The 19,760-nt window shown below is 35.5% G+C and overlaps 5 protein-coding genes and 3 non-coding genes across 10 annotated transcripts; 5 read left to right on the top strand and 3 right to left on the bottom strand.

The window, feature by feature from the left end:
- The first annotated feature begins 2,270 nt into the window (after positions 1-2,270).
- On the top strand, positions 2,271-6,325 carry LOC125222370 (cysteine synthase, chloroplastic/chromoplastic-like). 2 transcript variants are annotated; one of them, XM_048124925.2, is made up of 10 exons: positions 2,271-2,586; positions 3,277-3,386; positions 3,595-3,652; positions 3,897-4,160; positions 4,474-4,611; positions 4,716-4,767; positions 4,887-4,936; positions 5,168-5,227; positions 5,747-5,827; positions 6,033-6,325. In XM_048124925.2, exons 1-10 carry the CDS (start codon positions 2,329-2,331, stop codon positions 6,123-6,125), a joined length of 1,164 nt encoding a protein of 387 aa, XP_047980882.1. In that variant the 5' UTR covers positions 2,271-2,328; the 3' UTR covers positions 6,126-6,325. The 2 variants fall into 2 exon arrangements, with proteins under 2 accessions (XP_047980882.1, XP_047980881.1); XM_048124924.2 differs by having other exon boundaries at positions 2,272-2,586; positions 4,857-4,936.
- A 719-nt stretch (positions 6,326-7,044) lies between these two features.
- On the top strand, positions 7,045-8,208 carry LOC125218437 (cytochrome oxidase assembly protein). 2 transcript variants are annotated; one of them, XM_089066569.1, is made up of 2 exons: positions 7,045-7,186; positions 7,894-8,208. In XM_089066569.1, the coding sequence occupies exon 2, from the start codon at positions 7,934-7,936 to the stop codon at positions 8,114-8,116; it is 183 nt and encodes a 60-aa protein (XP_088922695.1). In that variant the 5' UTR covers positions 7,045-7,186; positions 7,894-7,933; the 3' UTR covers positions 8,117-8,208. The 2 variants fall into 2 exon arrangements, with proteins under 2 accessions (XP_088922695.1, XP_088922696.1); XM_089066570.1 differs by having other exon boundaries at positions 7,089-7,186; positions 7,904-8,208.
- Positions 8,209-8,452: 244 nt separating this feature from the next.
- On the bottom strand, positions 8,453-9,899 carry LOC125218436 (uncharacterized). The gene is made up of 3 exons (XM_048120105.2): positions 9,673-9,899; positions 9,462-9,599; positions 8,453-8,767 (listed from the first exon to the last, which is right to left on the bottom strand). Exons 1-3 carry the CDS (start codon positions 9,799-9,801, stop codon positions 8,582-8,584), a joined length of 453 nt encoding a protein of 150 aa, XP_047976062.1. The 5' UTR covers positions 9,802-9,899; the 3' UTR covers positions 8,453-8,581.
- A 1,281-nt stretch (positions 9,900-11,180) lies between these two features.
- LOC125199750 (small nucleolar RNA snoR86) lies at positions 11,181-11,306 on the top strand. The gene has a single exon (XR_007172627.1). It is a non-coding gene; the product is annotated as a small nucleolar RNA snoR86 (small nucleolar RNA).
- Positions 11,307-11,386: 80 nt separating this feature from the next.
- Positions 11,387-11,513, top strand: LOC125199748 (small nucleolar RNA snoR86). The gene has a single exon (XR_007172625.1). It is a non-coding gene; the product is annotated as a small nucleolar RNA snoR86 (small nucleolar RNA).
- Positions 11,514-11,608: 95 nt separating this feature from the next.
- LOC125199749 (small nucleolar RNA snoR86) lies at positions 11,609-11,733 on the top strand. Its single transcript, XR_007172626.1, has one exon. It is a non-coding gene; the product is annotated as a small nucleolar RNA snoR86 (small nucleolar RNA).
- A 283-nt stretch (positions 11,734-12,016) lies between these two features.
- On the bottom strand, positions 12,017-13,705 carry LOC125220049 (putative serine/threonine-protein kinase PBL3). Its single transcript, XM_048122165.2, has 6 exons — positions 13,502-13,705; positions 13,190-13,395; positions 12,973-13,108; positions 12,700-12,836; positions 12,485-12,611; positions 12,017-12,420 (listed from the first exon to the last, which is right to left on the bottom strand). Exons 1-6 carry the CDS (start codon positions 13,650-13,652, stop codon positions 12,110-12,112), a joined length of 1,068 nt encoding a protein of 355 aa, XP_047978122.1. The 5' UTR covers positions 13,653-13,705; the 3' UTR covers positions 12,017-12,109.
- A 2,484-nt stretch (positions 13,706-16,189) lies between these two features.
- LOC125223686 (stearoyl-[acyl-carrier-protein] 9-desaturase, chloroplastic-like) lies at positions 16,190-18,937 on the bottom strand. The gene is made up of 3 exons (XM_048126940.2): positions 18,692-18,937; positions 17,090-17,594; positions 16,190-17,000 (listed from the first exon to the last, which is right to left on the bottom strand). The coding sequence occupies exons 1-3, from the start codon at positions 18,799-18,801 to the stop codon at positions 16,440-16,442; spliced, it is 1,176 nt and encodes a 391-aa protein (XP_047982897.1). The 5' UTR covers positions 18,802-18,937; the 3' UTR covers positions 16,190-16,439.
- Between the last annotated feature and the right edge of the window lie 823 nt (positions 18,938-19,760).

Below are 19,760 nucleotides of genomic sequence, written 5' to 3'. Positions count from 1 at the left end.
CTAAATTATGTGGCTGATAGTTTGAATCAATTATCAAGTAATACTGTACTAGTACATAAATTGACAGTATACAAATTGGCCGCCGGCTGATTCAACAATCAAAATAATAATAAGGACTATTATGCAATATTTAAAATTTTTTTGCAGTAGATACTCAATTTTGGTGTTCACTTCAAATTTGGTGTTGTTTGATTAAAAAACCCAAAAATGGGTATGAGTATGGAGTATGGTTGGAGCACATTTTTACACCAAAAATGGGATTTGGTGTATGGTTGGAGGTGGTCTTAGACACAATTTGTTCATGGAATTTACATATATTTTTCTAATAAAAATAATTAAATAAAAATGATCAAGCTGGCCATATTATAATAAATTATATTTTTTTACAAATAATAACTAATAAATTTACTAAATAGGAACGAATATTGCTAAAAAAATCTTGTTATTATTTCAAGAGTATATGACCCGATATGACGCAATAAGAAATAAAAGTGCTCATCTGGAACTTCAAAATACGCTAGTTGATCATTTGTGGGAACAATACACAAATTTCGAGTCTTGAATTTTAGCTATTTTTTATGTTTATCGTGATATGTTTTATGTAATTGCGATATATTTAAATGAGTTTCAATTTATATTTGAATTTTATTATTGCAAGTTTAGTGTATTTAATTTTAAAAGTAGTGTAATTTTTTTAAATATAAAGTATATTTAATATATAAATATATTAATAAAAAAAATTTGTATAATTATTTAAGTTACATAAATTATTGATAAAATATTGTGGAACTAATATGTAATTTAAGTAAACATGTAGGTATAATTGAAAAGGTATAAAAAGAATATAAATATAGAATATTCTTTTGGGTTTGAGTTTAGAGTAAATGATTGGAGTAAAACTACTTTTTGGTGTGACCCAAACTCAAAAATGGTTGGAGATGGCCTAAGAACTAAATATGACCTCTGGAGTGATGTTTGCACTCTACCAGTTGATTTCATGTCCGAAATATCAGTCATTTATAATTATTTCGGAATTGCGAGTATTTGAGATTTTGATTTATAACTATGTTGTTGATACTAATTACTGTATCCCCACTTCATTCCAATCCATCTATATTGGCAAGAGTGTGATAACTGTAACATGTGAGCTACAACAATAACTGCTCTATATTAAATGCTTATATTTTGAGCTAAAAGTAGCAAATAAATTTTCGTAACAACATACTATAATTACTTATTCTAGTAATAAATCTTTTCCAAGCAATAAATTTTTGAAAAGGTTTAATTTAGTGTAGAAACAATAAACAAAAATTTATACTAGTAGTGTTCTACTCCTAGTGTATATTGGGAAATTGTGTACTCCGCATTGATACGAAGAAAAAAAAATCTAAGCATGTGGCTAATTCTTGGACATAACCAAAATATCTTCTTCTGTTTTTTTTCTTGGTCACGACAGTAGTTAATATTGGCCATCAATTGAATTGTTATACTTATCCCTCCTTTTTTTAGATTTTTCGAATGATGTATGTCAATTGAACTTTTAATATTGGCCATCAATGATGTATGTTTGATTGTGATTCGTCTCCTTGTGTTATTTTGCCAAAATTGAACATGTATTTTGATTTTTAACTTGAATATAAAGAACACAATGTCAAAAAGTAAAATACCAAGTTTAATTGACATGAATATAACAATTCAATATCATAGCTGTTTAATTATTTCAAAATTTGGAAAATTTTTATTACATCCAACTAAAACAACAATATCATCAAGTTTGTGGCTATTTTTTGATGTTTCATAATAGTATTTATTCGCATTATATCTACGCATTGTTGACCATGTCAATGCCGATTTTTTTGTGTATTACTACTACTATACAATTCCGATTATAATTATAGGTTTGAATCAAGTTTAATAATATGATTTATTTGATCTATATATGAGATTTTGTTATCACGTTAAAGCAAAGATTTTGATATACTAATACTTGAATGTTGGATGAGCATGAAAACGAGTTTTGTTTGGAAAGAAGGAATAATGAACATTGTCACATTTTTAACAAAAATTGTGGAATAGTCAAGTAGAACGATCAACAATTAACCTAAACTTTACATTATTATTGCTGACCTATAGCTAAACAATACCTAAAATTGAGATTAATAAGGAGAATTTTGAAATTCGACCTATAAATTAAATCGGACAAAACGTCGTCGTATGCGACCCCTCGTCAGCTCGAAAGGATAATAAATGGCTTTTCTTGTCATCCATCGTCTCTGTATCTAGACACACACTCCCACACAATACACAAGCTTCAGAAGAGGTAATCCAATGGCGTCGCTCGTGAACAAGCCGCTCACTTCTCTGTGCACCGTCAACAAGTCATCGGACAGCCGTTCGCCGGCGTTATTCGCCGCCAAACGCTGTCGCATCGGTGCGCCGAAGCTCGGAAACAGCGCCAGGATTTCCACCGGGGGCGATTTGAGTAGAAAGATTAGCGCCAATTCTAATAGAATTGTTTGTAAAGCAATTTCTCTGGAGGCGGAGACGGAGATTGAAGGACTCAATATTGCTGAAGATGTTACTCAGGTCACTCTGTCGTTCTAATATTTATGAAATGTGTTGATTGTGTGTTTGGATTCGGATTCGATGGTTTTTTTTAGATGCGATATGAAATTGGTTTGCGAAGTTGAAAGTTTTAGATTATTATAAAAATGGAAACCGTGTGCTTTTATTAGTGAAATGTACTTAGTGAGTGCCTTTTAAAGATGTACTTAGTGAGTGCCTTTTAAAGAGAGTGTTATTGGAATGGAATATCAAGGTCATATTTTTCTGTTTATTAGAGTGCTATTGCTGGTTGCCTATGGAGATTCGTGAATCACCATTGAACTTAATCATGGAAGGAAATGGAAGGGTCTATAGAGAGGCTTTTGTCGTGTGTAAGCTTAGTTTTTGGTATGTGCAGTTATTCTCTAAATTGGTGATAAGATCAGCTTATAATTTAGCAAATTTAACATGACTTGATGCTGAAGGGGAAGTGTAATATTGCTATACCTTTTTGTTGAATTGCTTTTCAAATAATTTGAATATCATAGTTAATGAATGTCCGTACAATACATGCTTTCAGTTATTGGGTGCATTGATGCAGGCATTATGTCTCTGGGAGTACATCTTATATATTTCATTGTTTATTTCGTTTGGCTGGTGTCTTTTTTTTATAGCTGTGCTTCGGAGTTATCTTCTAATTTTTTTTTCTCAATGTTTGTTACCTTATAACAGCTCATTGGAAATACACCAATGGTTTACTTGAACAATGTTGTAAAAGGCTGTGTTGCAAATATAGCTGCAAAGCTTGAAATTATGGAGCCATGTTGCAGTGTCAAGGATAGGTGAGAGCTTCTTTTTATCATCGTGCAGTCTTTTGTATCTGGGGCATTAGCAGATATATTCATCATTGAGCATAAGTGAACATGTTTTTTGCCTTCTGACTCATTATTCATTAAATATTCCAATTTTGCAGCCTGAAAAATTATTCAAAAGTTAATTTTGACATGTTCCCATGTTAGCTTATTATTTATGGTAATGTCTTTCTTTCAGGATAGGACTCAGTATGGTTACTGATGCTGAGCAGAAAGGTCTTATTACTCCAGGAAAGGTAAGATGGAGAATCACAACTGTTTTGTGCACAAAATTTTCCAACAGCTGGTTTCTTTGTTTTATTTTCTGGTTCTTTCGTTACATGCCTAATATGAGGATAATCCTGGTTTGGCTTCTATAAGTGATCATGTGTGGCTCACTTGTTAGTTGTTAATTGTTAATAGTAGTACTTCCCCACATGGTGATATTTGTTTGTGTTGGATGTACTGCGTTCTAATTGGTGAAATTTGGCTATTTTGTAGAGTGTATTGGTTGAACCTACCAGTGGAAATACGGGAATAGGTCTTGCATTCATTGCTGCTTCAAAAGGATACAAGCTCATCTTGACAATGCCGGCATCCATGAGTCTTGAGAGAAGGGTTCTCTTGAAAGCATTTGGAGCTGAGCTAGTTTTAACTGATGCAGCTAAAGGCATGAAAGGAGCTGTTCAAAAGGCTGAAGAGATAGTCAATAACACCCCAAATGCATACATGCTTCAACAGTTTGATAACCCTGCAAATCCCAAGGTTCCTACTAATGTTCCAACTATATTTATAATATTTGGATGCCCTCTTTTCTTTAAATGAAATTGTGGAATAGTTTCTTAGTGTGTGAACCCTGGCCTTACCAATCCTAGTCACCAAGTTCACAAATAATAGCATGTTTTGCATCTATTTCATCATTCATTCTTTATGCTTGCACCATGTGATCCAAAATCTGAATTTAGGAATAGCCTTTGGTGTGCTGCACTTTTACTGGCACTGAAGTGAATAGGGATGAAACTGGAGTCATAGATGAGATCATGAGGATTCTAAAATTCTAATTGCATTGACCCCACAGATTCACTTTGAAACCACTGGCCCTGAGATCTGGGAAGATACAAAAGGTAAGGTGGATATACTTGTAGCTGGCATTGGCACTGGTGGAACCATTACAGGAGTTGGCCGTTATCTCAAAAAATACAACCCTAACGTCAAGGTAATTCATTTTCTTCAATAAAATGGCCTGTATGCCAGTCTAATATAGACAATGGCCAGCTTAATTCCTTGTCCATTTCATTTTAAATTCCTTGTTGGCTTCAGGTTATTGGTGTGGAGCCTACTGAAAGCAACATACTGTCTGGTGGAAAGCCTGGTATGAGTGCAGCCTATTATGTCTTTGCTAAGTTACTTTTCCTGGTTAAATTAGTGTACGGTTTTGGTATTTTCAATTTGAAACTGCAGGACCTCACAAAATTCAAGGGATTGGAGCAGGTTTTATTCCGAAGAATTTAGATCAAGATGTGATGGATGAAGTTATAGAGGTCTGGTTTTATCTTCATTCTTCAAGCTATCTATTTATCTATGTGCAACTGGCTGCAGCTTTAAGCCTGATTTTCAAACTTCATACTACTGACACATATATTTTGTGAATGTTTATTAACTTAACTTGAGCTGTTCAAAATAGTACTCCCTATTTTCCAAGATTCCAATAAATATACACATTTGATTTGTAAGCTTTTTCTTTTTCTGCTGAATGATTAAATCCTTGTCAGATATCAAGTGATGAAGCTGTGGAAACTGCAAAGCAATTAGCTCTCCAAGAGGGCCTGCTGGTTAGTTCATTTTATAGTTATTTTGTTAAACCAACAATATCTATATGTGACATCATGCTTAACTACTTGCTCATCTTCTATATAAAACATCTGCAGTCATTGCATGTTATCTCAGCTCTTATTATTCACCCGATTACCAATAACAACCCAAACAAGTATTGATACTAGAAGTTTCTATAGGGCTTTTGTTTGATTGTTGATATTTTTCTCCATGAAGTCATATGGTTGTCAAGGTTGTGTGGGTATCTTCTACTTTTAAATGAGTTTTATGCTGTATCAGTAACATTATAACTTGAATTGTTGGATAAATTAGAGTTTGATATATTTTAATGCAAGCAAAGCGCTATAAATTGTATGTTAGTCTGTGACATCTCTCTGAGTTTTCACTTTCAAGGAACATTTTCACTTTAAATATTGAAATTTAGTCGTTCCACAAGCTTGTCATCATTAAATGAATATTTGCTTAAAACGCTATCGAACTTTTCTAAGTCCATGCATCTTTTGGAACTCTCTGCCCAGGTGGGTATATCTTCTGGAGCCGCTGCCGCTGCTGCTATCAGAGTTGGAAAGAGACCTGAGAATGCAGGAAAGCTTATAGCGGTAATATATTTATACACATATATATTGAATTTATTTCACGTTTGATGACATCATAGCTGCTATAAATTGCTATTGAATTTGAGTGAAGTTAGATGCACAAGCTGTCATCTTCTTACCACATTTATCCACCTAGGTGTATAAATGAAATAAAAATACAAAACTGATATTGCTTCTTTGTATCCTAAATTGAAATGATGTGTTGTAGGTGGTGTTTCCTAGCTTCGGTGAGAGATACTTATCGACGGTTCTTTTCCAGTCCATAAGAGAAGAATGTGAGAAGATGCAGCCCGAAGCATGAAATTTGTTCCAGTAGAATCGAATAGCTTAATAAGAGTGTAGATTGGTGGATTTTGCACTCCATTTGTTGACGACATCCGAGAAGGGTGAGTTTTTGTCGTAGCGATGTAACAATGGTGCATTTGTTGAAGGAGGTCAAATTCTAGTAATTCCGCCAAACTGAATATTTCTATTGGATTTGTGTTCGGTTTCCATAGTTAATTTGGTGTTGTTTGGGTTTACACAGAGAAGAATTCGGTTTTCAAGTTATTTATATTCTATTTTTATTCAAACAAACAGAAGCCTTTTTTACTTGGACTACAAAACATAAAATTTTAAAATAAAACAACTAAAAGTAAAGATTAAGCTTGCAATAAAAATTACTATGAATTTTAGTAAAATATTTAGTCCATTTTGCAATTTTCAAAAATAAATAAAATTTTATTAAATTTGAAAATTGTTTTAAATTATCACACAATAAGATTTGTAGTGAATTTGTATATTTGATCTATTTATAAATATTTGTTTGATTGATAAATATCAACAATATTACGCTTAAAGTCATTTCTGACGAACTTTTAAAGTTGCGAACTAATTATAAATTGATGAAACTTCTTCATTTTTCTAGATGAAACTTATTGATTTTTCTTGCAATTTGTCCAAATTATACTATTTTCATAGTATAAAATATGCTCCCTCCGTCCATAAAAAATAGGACAATTGGTGTATGACACGGGTTTTAACGTAGAATTGATAAAACAAGAAAGAAGGGAGAAAAGTAAGAGAAAAAGGAGAAAAGTAAGTGAGAAGTAGTATCAGTGGATTGATGTGAAGGGTTATTATTTGTTGAAAACTTTTCATTAATGAATATGCTCTAATTTTTTTTGGACGGTCAAAAATGGTAATTGCGTCCCATTTTTTTTTGTCCGGAGTGAGTATAAAATACACAATAAATAGATCTGTATCTGTACTTGGTCGAGCCCAAGTACGGCCCATTTTCATATAAACAGTTAAACCGAACTCGGTTTCAGTATTGCAATTTCAGTAGAAACTGTGCAAACAAGCTGTAGGGTTTGCGATCAGGTGCGGCATCTCTCTTATTCTTTTTCTTTTAAATTTAATGTTTGAATTGAATGATTAATGAGAATGATATTGTTGGAGTAGTGAACGGAATTTCACGATGAGTTGTTTGATTTTATCTTACACAACTGTTTTTGCCGACGTTTTTGCAATCAATTGAATCCGGGAAATGTTTCACAGTTTGGGTTGTGAGTAGAGAAATCTATGCAATTGCAAAGGAAAATGGGGTAATAGTTCAATCTAACAATTGGGGCAACCTAATATTTAGTGAAAAATACGAAATTTAGGAACCCTTTAGTGAAAAATACGATAGTTCAATCTATCAATCTATGCAATTGCAAAGGAAAATGGTAGAACAGTGTTAGACTAAAAAAGGTGCCTCCTTTGAAGATTGACAGATATAGAACATAAATAGTAGTAGTAGTAGTAACCTTTTGAGCTAGGAGCCCTTTAATGAAGAGTCTGTTTTCATCATAGTGTGCTTCCTTTGAGGATTGACAGATATAGAACTTCAATAATTTTCCGAATTAGGAAGCTGGTTGTGTCCATGTTCTAGTGTCAGTTCTACTTCTACAGGTGAGGTGCAAGACAAATTCTGAGTTACTAAACAGTACTATGTTATAATTGTGCAGGGCATGCATGTTTGTTTCCATATTGACAGTTGAAGCCTGTATGTTGGTTAGCAATTAATTAAGCCTTTGTTTGTTTAGCTTGCAACAGGAAGCATTGCCTAGAGCTGTTCATTCTGAGATGTCGGGGATTCCAGTATTTCGTGCGCTTGCACCAAAGACCAAGAATGCAGTTGTTGCTGGAGGTCTGACTGCGTTTGTCTTTGGGGTGTATTTCTACACGATGAGAGCAGTCGGTGGTACTGATGAACTTCAGGTGGCTATTGACAAGTTTGAAGATCAGAAGCATCGAAACGAGGAATAAGCTATTACTACAAGATTATATATTTATGTATAATTAGGTGAATGTTGTTGCCCTCAGTTTCTTTATATTTAAATAAAGTCTGAATTTATAAACTCTTTGTTGAACTAAAAAAAGTAGTAGAGAGTCGATACATCTTTTTTGCGACGAAAGGAATAATATATGTTATTTTTCAAGGTAGCAAATAGCTGAGTTCTGAACATTCGACCACCTAAATCCACTTGCATTTTAGAAATGAAAGCATTGTAAGCAGCCATTTCACACGCTTTTAACATCATTTTTGGGATGAAAGTATTCATGGGAAGCAAACGTGTAACAAGACTTCATAAAATGAAACTCTTCAGAAAAGAACTTTTATGGTATTCCCTCTCATGGTAGTAGCTTCATTGTGAATTTTAATACAGATCAAATATTGATCATCCCATCTATTAAGGCAAAAGAGAAAAAAAGAACATGGTGATGTAGCTTCTAATTATCCATTGACAGATGCGCTTTCAGTTTTCCAGCAACGTGTGGGATCAAATCAATGCTTTCTTTAACAGAAAGGTCCACGCATGACTCCAAATCGCCAAGGGAAGCACTGCTGTTGTTTGTTTGGAGCTTGGCTGCCTCATATTTATCTTGGCAGACTGCCAGAGACCTGCTCAATCGTTCCTGCATGTACCAACAACAACAAATCACAACCAGCCTTGGTATATATAATCATTTTCTTGAAGATACTTCAGAATGAGTTCTAACCAACCCAACCAAGCATGATCATTCATACAAGGCATATGAACACCCAACTTTACCGATGGCCAGAAACAAACAGCAATAGATTTAAAGAATATGAATCGACAAACTTTTATGTTAGCTAAATCAACTTGATATTGTGGTTCATGTTACTACTAATAAAGTTCTTAAGTTCGAGTAGTAATAGTTGTGGTTAAGGCTTTAGGCTTATTCGTGTAACTTCTTGTGAGAAGAAATTTGGTGAAACAACAATGCACAATAACCAATCTTCATAGGCTGGAAGTGCCATACATTTAGGTTTAAAAAACGATCATAGGCGCAAAACAAGGGAAAATGTCTTGCAGTCATGGTGGATGAATCTAAATTGAGGATCACTGAAGTTAGCTAGCACTGGATGGCCTAAGCACCTCTAAATAAGAACATTTTCAAAACAAAATCTTGAGAAGTGAATGGCATAAATCCAGAATCTTGTTTACAAAATGAAATCACATAGCTTAAGGAGTTCATTTCACAGTGAAACATTAAACAATATATCAAATGCATCATAATTCAACCACCCTAATCAACTTCAATCATCGAGAGCAAATAGAAAAATGAAGGTGGGAGGAACATGTACTTGAAACTTAGCCATTTCGGTTTCGACGAGATTTTGCGCCTTGAGCACGGGCACGCTGCAATGCTCCACGCAGTTGCTTATCTCCTCCTGCTTCATCCTCCTATCGAAGCACTCGTACGCGCACTTGAAGTACGATTGCTGCACGAAGCGAATTCAAAAATCAATTGGTTCAAATTGGATATGATTGTAGAAATAGGAAAGGGGGAAAAACCTGGAGGGTGAAATTGATGTGGTCCTGGACGGCGGCGAGATGCTGCTGGGCGGCGGTGTTGACCTCGTTGAGCTTCCGTCTCAGCCTCTCGTTCACCATTGCCTCTTCTGCTGCAGCTATGTGATCCATGATTGTTCGTTTTCCGATGAATTTGGAATTGGGAATTCGGAATTAGGGGTTTAGGGTTTAAAGGTGGATCACCAAATTTCTTATGGTTGCTTGGGGAGGGGAAGGGATAAAATGGTCAATACCGAAATTGTTTATTTTGGTGAAAGGCCCAAAATATTACATAAAAAAGCCCATTTCTTTTGGGTTTTGGTATCGTTATTAGCTATAATATGTTTCATGAGGTATGCTAGAGTGTCCACTATAGTTATAGTTGGTCGGACCAAGTTACAAAGTGTGGCCAGACTATAAAATCGTGGTCAGGCCACCAGCGTCCATGTTTTCCACTATAGTGGACATGCCCAAGCCATACAATCATTTATTTTTTCCATTTTGTTTATATTTTAATTTTACTACAATAAAAATTGTTAGACTATAATAAAAAATAAGAGTTGAATTTTAGGTATATATGTAATTATTTTTGATTTTTTTTTAAAAAATAAAATTCAGAAAATAGGGGAGCCGCGGCCCGTGGCCGCTGCAATAGGAGCGTCGCGGCTCACGCCCAAGCGCCGCGGCCGGGCCACTATCGTGGCGCTCTCGTGGGCGCCCTCCCCTGCCACGGCCGCCCATCCCATGCACTATAGGAGCCGCGGCCGGGCCACGCCCGAGCCGCGGCTCTACTATGGTGGACACTCTAATCATATCAAAAAAACTATTTCCTCCAATCTACCAAATATTGTTCATATTTAACTTATCATTTATACTCCATTCGTCACAATTAAATTGAATCATATTTCTTCTCGAGACGTTCCAACAAAATATCTAATAATTTTTACTTTATCTCCTACTTTTTTTTTATCATTTTTATTTTAGTTTATTTTTATTTAATCTATTCAACACTATTTAATTTTTGTGCTTAAAAGTTTTGATTCATCTTAATTGAAAGGAAAGGAGTAATAAAATGTAATTATATGAGTTAGAGAAAATGAGACTCACTTGTTAAAAAAAAAATACAGTGGATAACATATGTGGATGGACTAAAATGAGTAATGAATGAGAGTATAACATAAGAATAAGACGATATCAAAAATTGAATAGCTAATATGCAAATTTTGAAGGTGGTGATAAAATTAGAAAATACAGTAGGAAAAGAATTAATTGCGAAGGGTAATTTGGCCAATGCCTAGCTAGGGTTTCGGAGTCGCTTACGCCTATAAATACCTTCTTACGTTTCAACCTAAATGTCAGTAGCTTCATCGCTTCAATATCTCTACGTGCTTCATCAAAGATCGATAAGCCGTTATAGTTGAAATCGTCGTTTTTTTTTCATGATTTTAGTCCTTTATTTTTGTCTCTCAAAAATTGTTATTCCTGAAATTTTTGGAAAAAGCCAATTTGCAGAGCAAGGACGCTGATTTTATATCAATGGCGAAAACTTGCATTGAAGGTTGGCAATATCAAAGCGATTCTCCGTGCCTTTCATCTCTTTTCGGTTTTGATTGCGGCCTCGAACAAATCGCTACATGTTTTAATCTCATTCATTTTCACTTGGAAAAAGCAGTCGATTGTGAAATCAAACGGTTTATTAGTTAGCAGCCAATTTGCAGAGCAAGGACGTCGATTTTTAATCAAATGACGAAAATTTGCATTGAAGGTTGGCAACATCGAAGCGATTCTCCGTGCCTTTCATCTCTTATCGGTTTTGATTGCGGCCTCGAACAAATCGCTACATATTTTAGTTTGATTCATTTTTACCCGATTCGATTGGAAAAAGTTAATTGATTGACAAATCAAACGGTTTATTAGCTGTGTTAACAGCCAATTTGCAGAGCAAGGTCGTCGATTTTACATCAAATGGCGAAAATTTGCATTGAAGGTTGGCAACATCGACGCGATTCTCCGTGCCTTTCATCTTTTGGGTTTTGATTGCGGCCTCGAACAAATCGCCACATTTTTCCAATTTAGATAATTTCTAGTATTATTTTGACATTCCGACATTTCTAAAATTAAATTTCTAGTATTGATTCTTTATATCAAAAATTGATTGTGTAGAGCCACTACAAATATTATGTTTCATCAATTTTGTTGTCTAAGTGAATAAACTAATGTTGATGCAATGAAAAACTCTTTATCTGTACTACCGTCGTGTAATTGGGTACCCAAATTAGCTATGATGGCGGAAACTCATTTGTAATTTTTATTGTTTTTCCTCAAGGGAATAGACACTCAAAGTGAATGAACAAACGACCGATATATAACAATCAAAACATTGGAAATACAATAAGGCGAAAATGATGTGGCTATGATCAGTTTAAAAATCAACATTGTATTAATCAAGGTTGTTAATTTGCAGCATTGGCTCATCTCCTAAGAACTGCTCTAGTGCTGCCACAACATCGCTTATTATCGGTCTCGACTCTGGATCAATGTTTATGCACCTCAATGCCAGCTTCACAACTTCATACGCATCATCACGAGGGTACTGGCTGCTTAATCGCACATCCATATTCATCTGCTGCAATGTTGTCTTTGTAACAATACATGACTTTTTCAACTTCAGATCTGATGCTCGAGTGCCGGATAGCAACTCTAGTAAAACAACTCCAAAGGTGTACACATTTGACTTAGTGGTTAGGTGACCTGTTCAGAAGAGGAGTTTAGGACGACACTTTGAACATGAAGTAACGGAGGAACGATCGAGAACCTTTTGTTGTATATTCAGGTGCAGTGTAACTGGGATTAATGAATACTTGAGGAGTTTGAAAGCTAGTCGTTTCATCGACAGGATCATCTGTACCGTAACAATAGTTCGATAGCTTTGCATTCAGTTCCTACACACCAAATATATAAAACATAGTGTCATTGGTAGTTAATTTCAATTAACCACCAAAGCAACAAGAAAAGTTAAATCACATCTACCCAATCTAGAAGAATGTTAGAACTCTTGAAATCTCGGTGTATGGTTGGTATATCTCTTTCATGCAAGTAGCTAAGCCCTCTAGCAATGTCGAGAGCGACTTTGATTCTCCTCGCCCAAGAAAATGATGGGTATCCATCTATGAAGCAACAAGGTAAATCAAGTCTACCACAAAATAAGATCATATCGAAATTTAGGTTGTTTTTTCTCATGACTTTTAAAATTTGTCCCAACACAAAATATGTTATGAATGCTCATCCAACAAAAAAAGTTACTTGTGAACAAGTGATCCTTCAATTTTCCATTGGGCACGAACTCATAAACCAACATCATGTGGTGTTTCTCCGTGCAGTAGCCAATTAGATTGACCAAGTTTGGATGACTAAGTTGAACCATATAATCAATTTCCTTCTGCATAAGTGGTTCGTGATTTGTAAAACATCATCTCATAAATTTAGTTCTAAGAAGTAATCTTCGGAAGCACAAACCTACCAACCAATCTTGTTTCACGAAATTCTTCCATTTCTTAATTGCAACAGCCAATCCCGATTCAGGATTCGAAGCAATGAGGGTGTGCTCATCGATCCACGCCCTAAAAGCTTGACACATGCCTCCTTCCCCAATGAACATGGCTGGTTGAAAGTTTTCTGTTGCTTTTATAATCTCTTTCAGCTCCATGGGCAGTGCAATGTGATAGGCTGGCGATAAAAATAACAAGAATTTTAAATGAAAATTTCGATTTGACCGTTCAGTATTCATACACATATATTAGTAGTAGTAGTAGTAGTAGTATTACAACCATACCGGTGGAGTCATAACTGAAGCCCGAGGAGTAATCGGAAAAACTGGAGCCGAGGCTGGAGCTGGGGCTGGAACGAAGGGCAAGTCGCCGGAGCTCCTCCCTGTCAAGAACAGCACCAACCAGTTTCTCCCAAAGATCATAAACCCTTGACATTTTGAATCAAAATGAATAAAACGCATGCTTAATAGTAATACTCCTATTTAACAAGATTTTAAGGCTGAGGCCATTGACTTTGGCCATCCAAACCCCCATAAGACGACAAGGTATTTGATTGTTATTGCTACCAAGAATCTTACTTACTACCAACATAGTATAACCCCTATAGCCACAATTGTTGAAGAGAGATACCAAAGGTGGACTTATGTAGTGTAAATACTGCCATTTGCATTCTATTGCATTTTTCTCAATATCTTCACCATTAATCTTTTATGGTCAAAGATGGTGGCTTCCACATGGGGGTGGGTATACTCAACACTCAGTGGAAGGTGGAAGATTTAGACTTTGGTCTCATGCTTTTTCCTGATTTGGATTTTCTACGTAAAATTTTCGTCTCATGTTTTTATTCTGCACCAAATTTATTTTCTTAGTTTGATCCCATTATTTAATCTAGCAAGAGGGAAAAGAATTATCTTGATTCCGTTGTGCAAGTATCAATTTATTTTGATACTCTTTGATAATTATCACCACTTTTCCCAATAGTAAGTGAAATGCAGGAACTATTAATTCACGATTCAAATGGTCGGATCGAAATATCTTGATCTATGATAACTAAACCCTTATGCATTAGGAGTAATATTAGTTAGTGGAGAGAAAATTTTGATACAGTATTTCATATAGAATACATATTAATTCAAATTTAATACTGCCTCCCTTCCAAAGAATATGACCCATTTCTTGGGCGGCACAAGATTTTATGCAATTTTATTTTTTGTGTTAGGTGAAGAGAGTAAAGTTGAAATGTCCACTAGTTTTATAGGTTAAACCTTACCGGATAAAGCTCCAGTTCAAGGCCAAATCGACCGGTCATGTCCGGTTTTTAAAATATTGATAATAGTGTTATCCATATCATAGTTGGTAGATAACAATGTGTTTTTAAGGCAAATGAGGTTTTTGTCTCTAACAATGTAAGCGTACATACAACTATACAACTAATACAAGTACTATCAACTAATCAAAGAGTGTTGAAAAATCCTACTCTCTCCGTTCCATAGTATTAGAGTCATTTTGTCATTTTGGTACGTTCTATAGTAGTGGGGTCATTTTTTTTTTTAAGTAAAAGTCAACACTTTTCTTCTCACTTACTTTTTCCGCTCTCTTACTTTATTATCTTTATATTTACTACATTACACACATTTTTTTAATCTTCGTACCGGAAAGAAATATCTCTACTACTATGGAACGGAGTGAGTATATTGAATGCGTCCATGTCAACTGTCATGTTAGTTGCGTTTTGATGTTATAATTTATAGGAGTAAACAACTTCTATAGCATTGTCGGTTGGCGTTTTTATAGTATTCCTTTTGCATGAATAAATATTTGTTTAGTCAAATAATTGAATATTATATTAAAACTGTATTTTATAGACGAATAACATTCACAAATTTAGTGCGGATTTGTCCTCAAAGTTATGTCTCGTTAAGAAAGTGTGACATGCGTTTAACACAACTTTATCATTAACTAATAAGAAGGCGTATACACATCCATACATTTAATTAGTTCGAAATTGGATTTGCCCATTTTAAGTTGTCTCTCATCAAGAAGGTGTGACAAGCCTTTAAATAGATTCGACGTATACACATTCACAAATTTAGTTTGAAAATGGATTTGATCACTTGAAGTTGTATGTCATTAACAAGGTGTGGAAGTGTGACATGTCTTTAAAACAACGTATCATAGTAACTAATAAGATTAGACGCTTACACATTCACAAATTTAGTTTGAAATTGGATTTGAACACTTTTAAGTTGTTTCTCATTAAGAAGGTGTGATAGTATGTATGTGTTTAAAACAACTTACCGTAACTAATAATCCTAGTTGTATAGATGTTTGACACCGTGCAAACTTTTTAAAAATGTGGAGTACAACATAGTAGTACTACTATATTTGTGTCTCATGCATAAAATATTGGGAAAATTGCCGAAAAAAACCCTGAAATTTGGTTAAATTCTAGTTCGTCCCGCATTTTAAGTTGTTCGCAATTATTCCACAACGAATTTTTTGGGTGAAACTATATCTAATATGGCAGCCGAAAAATCATATGTGGACGCCGCCACCGATGAGTTAACAAACGATGTCTATTCATAAAGAAAACAATGTCGATTCGTTGAAAAACATCAATTGTATTGCACATAGATGAACATATTGTTCACCATGGAATAATTGCGAACAAATAAAAACGTTATGCTTTTCCCTGCTGATTTTTAAAATTACTAGAGACTTGATCAAACAAAACCGACCAAATCTCATAGCTTTTCAACAATTTGCCCTAAAATATTAGGATTCAGACAACTTGCATATACTCCATGTTTTAGAAATCGAGTAAATTTTTTAAAAAAATCATGTATTATCTTAGCCATTAACTTGACTGAACATGTCACAAAAGGTTGGAGCTTACAAACTCATTAAAACAAGTGTAGCCATAGATCCTTTCAAATGGAAACTAGAGAAAAAAATTGGTTCAAAGGCACTAGTTATACAAATCCTTTCATGGAAGTTTATTATATATAACCAAATTGAAGCATAAGCAGAATTCTTAGTCCAAAATTCCCTTGCAACAATTGACAGTTTAATAGTTCCCAAACTTAGACGAACATTGTAAAACTAGAGAGCTACGCCTATATGAAGATCTGATATCATGATTTCAGCAAACTGGTATCTACAATCTCCGAATCGCTACAGACAAAGCAGCGAATTCGAACTGTAACATTCGAGCACGTGAACTTAGAGTTGCACCTCTCTGTCATGTACCCAGCTAAACGGGATCCGTGGTCCTTGTTTGGCCCTCGTCTGTGCTCTCTCCTGCAACTTTCTGATTCTCGGAGGCAGTCCACAGACATAATCCTGAGCTTCCTGCCCTTCAGCGGACAGTCCTCTTAACTGAGACACATTCCATCTCTTGACCAAGTGCTCTAGGATGTCGGCGTAGTCTTTGGCAGTGTATATGCCAAGGCGCTGAGCGACAGCTGAGAAGTTGTCGAAAAGGTTGTCATCGCGGCCATCATACATCAAATGGGCTGGCATAGCGATCTTCTTCCTCATCATGTCAGCAAAAGCTAGCACTGTTGCATCAGGGTCGATCTCAAATAGCTTTTCTGTTATCTTGGTGTATGCAGTTTCATGGCGCTTCTCGTCTGCTGCAATAGTACCACAGATTTGAGCTAGTTTCATGTCCCCGTGCTCCCTGGCTAGCCTGGCAGTGTTGCCATGGGAAACGAAAGTAGCTCTTTCTTGGAAGGACGTGTATATAAATCCAAGGTACGGATTGTTCTCTGTCCGAGGATCCTGAAAAAAGTATCGATGAGTACACATCATATTGTTAGTCATATAATAGCAAAAGCACGAACGAAAAAGCAAATAAACCCAAGACTCACCATTCCTGAACCAATCAGATATTGGATAGTCTTCTCAATCTGTTTCATATCGACTCGTCCAGACAGGTAGAGATACTTATTAAGAAGGTCGCCATGCCTATTTTCCTCGGCAGTCCATGCCCTAGTCCAAACAGCCCAAGGAGTCGGGCTAGCCCCTGTTTCATCGCGCACACCATCTAATGTATTGATCATGGTTTGATAAGTAGGAAGCGCTTCCTCGGTGACCATATCACCAACCAAAACAACAAAATAATCATCTGGAATCTCTTTGGCTCTTTCCCTCAATTCCTTCACCTGATCATGAAATCCATCACTGCTTGGATCCGGCAGGAAATCCTGAGGCTGCCAGCATTTTTCTACAGGCTTAAGGTGGACTAGTAGATTATCCTCAGCCCAACCTTCCAGAGATTTAAAGATCTCGACTTTTTCTGGAGGCATAGAGTGCGTTACTTGAACATGCACCTCGCGTGGTGGACTAAAAGGCTTCTTGACAGTCTCAACCTCTCTGCAAAAGATCAGTGCAAGCATATACAGATTATTGCTATTAGAAGACAGAAAGATGAAATATGAACATAGAAGAATGATTGTTTCTGATAGCGGCATGTTTAGGTATTTCTACTGAACAGAAGTACTCTCTTCATGATGACTGAACCACAACATCAAAGGTTTCTTCACTGTGTGTGTGAGTGTGTTTGCCAAATGGTAGAGTGGTCAATGTCTAAGGCCAAAGGTCTTACGTTCGAGTCAAACGTTGCTTAACTATGATTCAAAGTTCAAAACTGGAAACTACCCTTGTAAACTCCCATATGGTTTCAGGAACAGAGCAATTATACCATGAAACCTGATAATAGAGAGTAAAACATAATCTCTCTCTTCTAAACAAGAGAAAGCACACTTCAGTAACAACAAACAAGAAGGATCATAGTAAATTAACTACGTTTTGCGGGATTCCTAATATGCAGCTATGAACAATACAATAAAATAGGCTAAGAGAAAGAAGTCTTGAAAATTCTACAAACTGAACTATATCTGATACCAAATACGTCTGCATACGATAATCGTAGTTTTTTAATTTCTTCACCTAAATAAACATGTGAAAGATGTTTACTTCCATATGAACACAATATGTTAACAATGTAAACGAGTAAGTACGCCTATATCAATCTAAACCACACAAATCCAAAGAGGTTGGGACCAGCATCAGCTAGCTGGATAGAAATCCAAAATTTCTCACCAAATCACATGCCTCTGTTCCTAAATAAAATAAAAAAGGACACCTATACAACAGCCTAAAACTTAGTCCAAATCCAGAAACGAAAATCCTGCATACTTGTTCACATGGAAAGGGAAATTGGGCACAAAATTACATTCTCCAGCATTACTAGGACTATTACATCCCTAGAAAGAGGGGAAAATTTAACCTAAAATCTTCAGAAAAAAGCGAGTCTCGATTGAATGAAATTATTCAGAAAATCAGAAGCAGCTCACACATCAATCCATTCTCACAAACACAATATGAAACAAATTAGAAGAAAAGGTGAGATCGGGGAAAACGGTTAATTAGAAAGGAAAATTGGAGAAAATGTGAAGTGAGGAGGTTACTTGGAAGCGGAGCGAAGAGAGGAGGCCATGCATAAGGTGGGAGATCGGTGGGGTGCGAAGGAGGGGCGTTTTGGGGATTGAAAGGCGATGGCATTCAGCGTCATGGCCATTGTGATTGTCGATTGTTGAAGCGTATTCGAGAGAGAGAGAGAGGTGGTGGTGGGGACACGAGGTGTGGTGGGAAAGATGGTGAAGAGAGGCTGAGATGAGAGCTGAGATGGCCTTTGATTTTGGAAGTCTCTTCAATCTCTGCGTCCATATATATATAGAAAGAGAGACTCATACTCACCTATATTTGGCATTTGCTATTTCCAAATAACTGTCGACTACTTTCATTTAACTATATTATTTTAAATACCAGAAAATACCCAATAAATTTTTTAAAAAATTGTCAAAAAAGTCGTCATGCTCAATTTCTGATCAAAAATAGTAAACGCAATTTTAAAATTTCTCTCAATTATATAGGAGTAGCAAAAAATTTGCCGTCCTACGCTTTTAGTAATTTTTCTTGCCTTATTTATAAGCCAAAGATGGACTATACATAAGAAATGATACTCCACGGATTACTATTAGTTAACTACTCCCTCCGTTCCATAGTAAGGGAGGAAAAACTTTTCAGCACGGAAATTAAGAAAAATTGTGTTAGGTGAGTTAAGTAAAGAGAGAATAAAGTGGAAAATAAAAAAGGTAGAGAGATGAAGATAGAAAAAAGTAAGAGAGAGTAAAGTAGGTGTGGAAAAATTGTAATGACTTTTACTAAAAAGGGAAATGACTCTATTACTATGGAACGGACGGAAATGGAAAAACGCCTCTATTACTATGGAACGGAAGGAGTATGAAATATGGTAGCAGTTGTTAAAATTGTAAAAGTTATTTGTATTCATCTGCTAGTATTTCTAAAAGTTATGGGATTGACCAAACTGAGTGTTTTTTTCCGACAATTTGCATATTTGTTTGCCCTTGTGATGACTTGAAAATTGAATCATTCATTCAAATTAAATCCATTGAATGGAGGAGAAGTATTTTGCCAACGGGTCCAAATCTAAATGTAACTTGATTTGTTCCTTTT

The sequence above is a fragment of the Salvia hispanica genome, chromosome 1 (genome assembly GCF_029641045.1).
Source record: "Salvia hispanica isolate PSC_SH4W2 chromosome 1, Shi_PSC_v1, whole genome shotgun sequence".
NCBI classification, from domain to species: Eukaryota; Viridiplantae; Streptophyta; class Magnoliopsida; order Lamiales; family Lamiaceae; genus Salvia; species Salvia hispanica.
Note: the sequence above shows the minus strand (reverse complement) of the source record. Positions and strands in the feature narration are given on the sequence as shown.

Coding starts and splice junctions, on each gene's coding strand:
- LOC125222370 (XM_048124924.2), top strand. CDS start 2,329: ATGGCGTCGCTCGTGAACAAGCCGCTCACTTCTCTGTGCACCGTCAAC. Junction 2,587..3,276: donor TTGCTGAAGATGTTACTCAG/GTCACTCTGTCG, acceptor ACCTTATAACAG/CTCATTGGAAATACACCAAT. Junction 3,387..3,594: donor TGTTGCAGTGTCAAGGATAG/GTGAGAGCTTCT, acceptor TCTTTCTTTCAG/GATAGGACTCAGTATGGTTA.
- LOC125218437 (XM_089066569.1), top strand. CDS start 7,934: ATGTCGGGGATTCCAGTATTTCGTGCGCTTGCACCAAAGACCAAGAAT.
- LOC125218436 (XM_048120105.2), bottom strand. CDS start 9,801: ATGGATCACATAGCTGCAGCAGAAGAGGCAATGGTGAACGAGAGGCTG. Junction 9,600..9,672: donor ACATCAATTTCACCCTCCAG/GTTTTTCCCCCT, acceptor CGCTTCGTGCAG/CAATCGTACTTCAAGTGCGC. Junction 8,768..9,461: donor CCGAAATGGCTAAGTTTCAA/GTACATGTTCCT, acceptor TGGTACATGCAG/GAACGATTGAGCAGGTCTCT.
- LOC125220049 (XM_048122165.2), bottom strand. CDS start 13,652: ATGTCAAGGGTTTATGATCTTTGGGAGAAACTGGTTGGTGCTGTTCTT. Junction 13,109..13,189: donor TCGTGAAACAAGATTGGTTG/GTAGGTTTGTGC, acceptor CCACTTATGCAG/AAGGAAATTGATTATATGGT. Junction 12,612..12,699: donor CTAACATTCTTCTAGATTGG/GTAGATGTGATT, acceptor TTTGGTGTGTAG/GAACTGAATGCAAAGCTATC.
- LOC125223686 (XM_048126940.2), bottom strand. CDS start 18,801: ATGGCCATGACGCTGAATGCCATCGCCTTTCAATCCCCAAAACGCCCC. Junction 17,595..18,691: donor TCTCTTCGCTCCGCTTCCAA/GTAACCTCCTCA, acceptor GATCTTTTGCAG/AGAGGTTGAGACTGTCAAGA. Junction 17,001..17,089: donor ATCTGATTGGTTCAGGAATG/GTGAGTCTTGGG, acceptor TACTTTTTTCAG/GATCCTCGGACAGAGAACAA.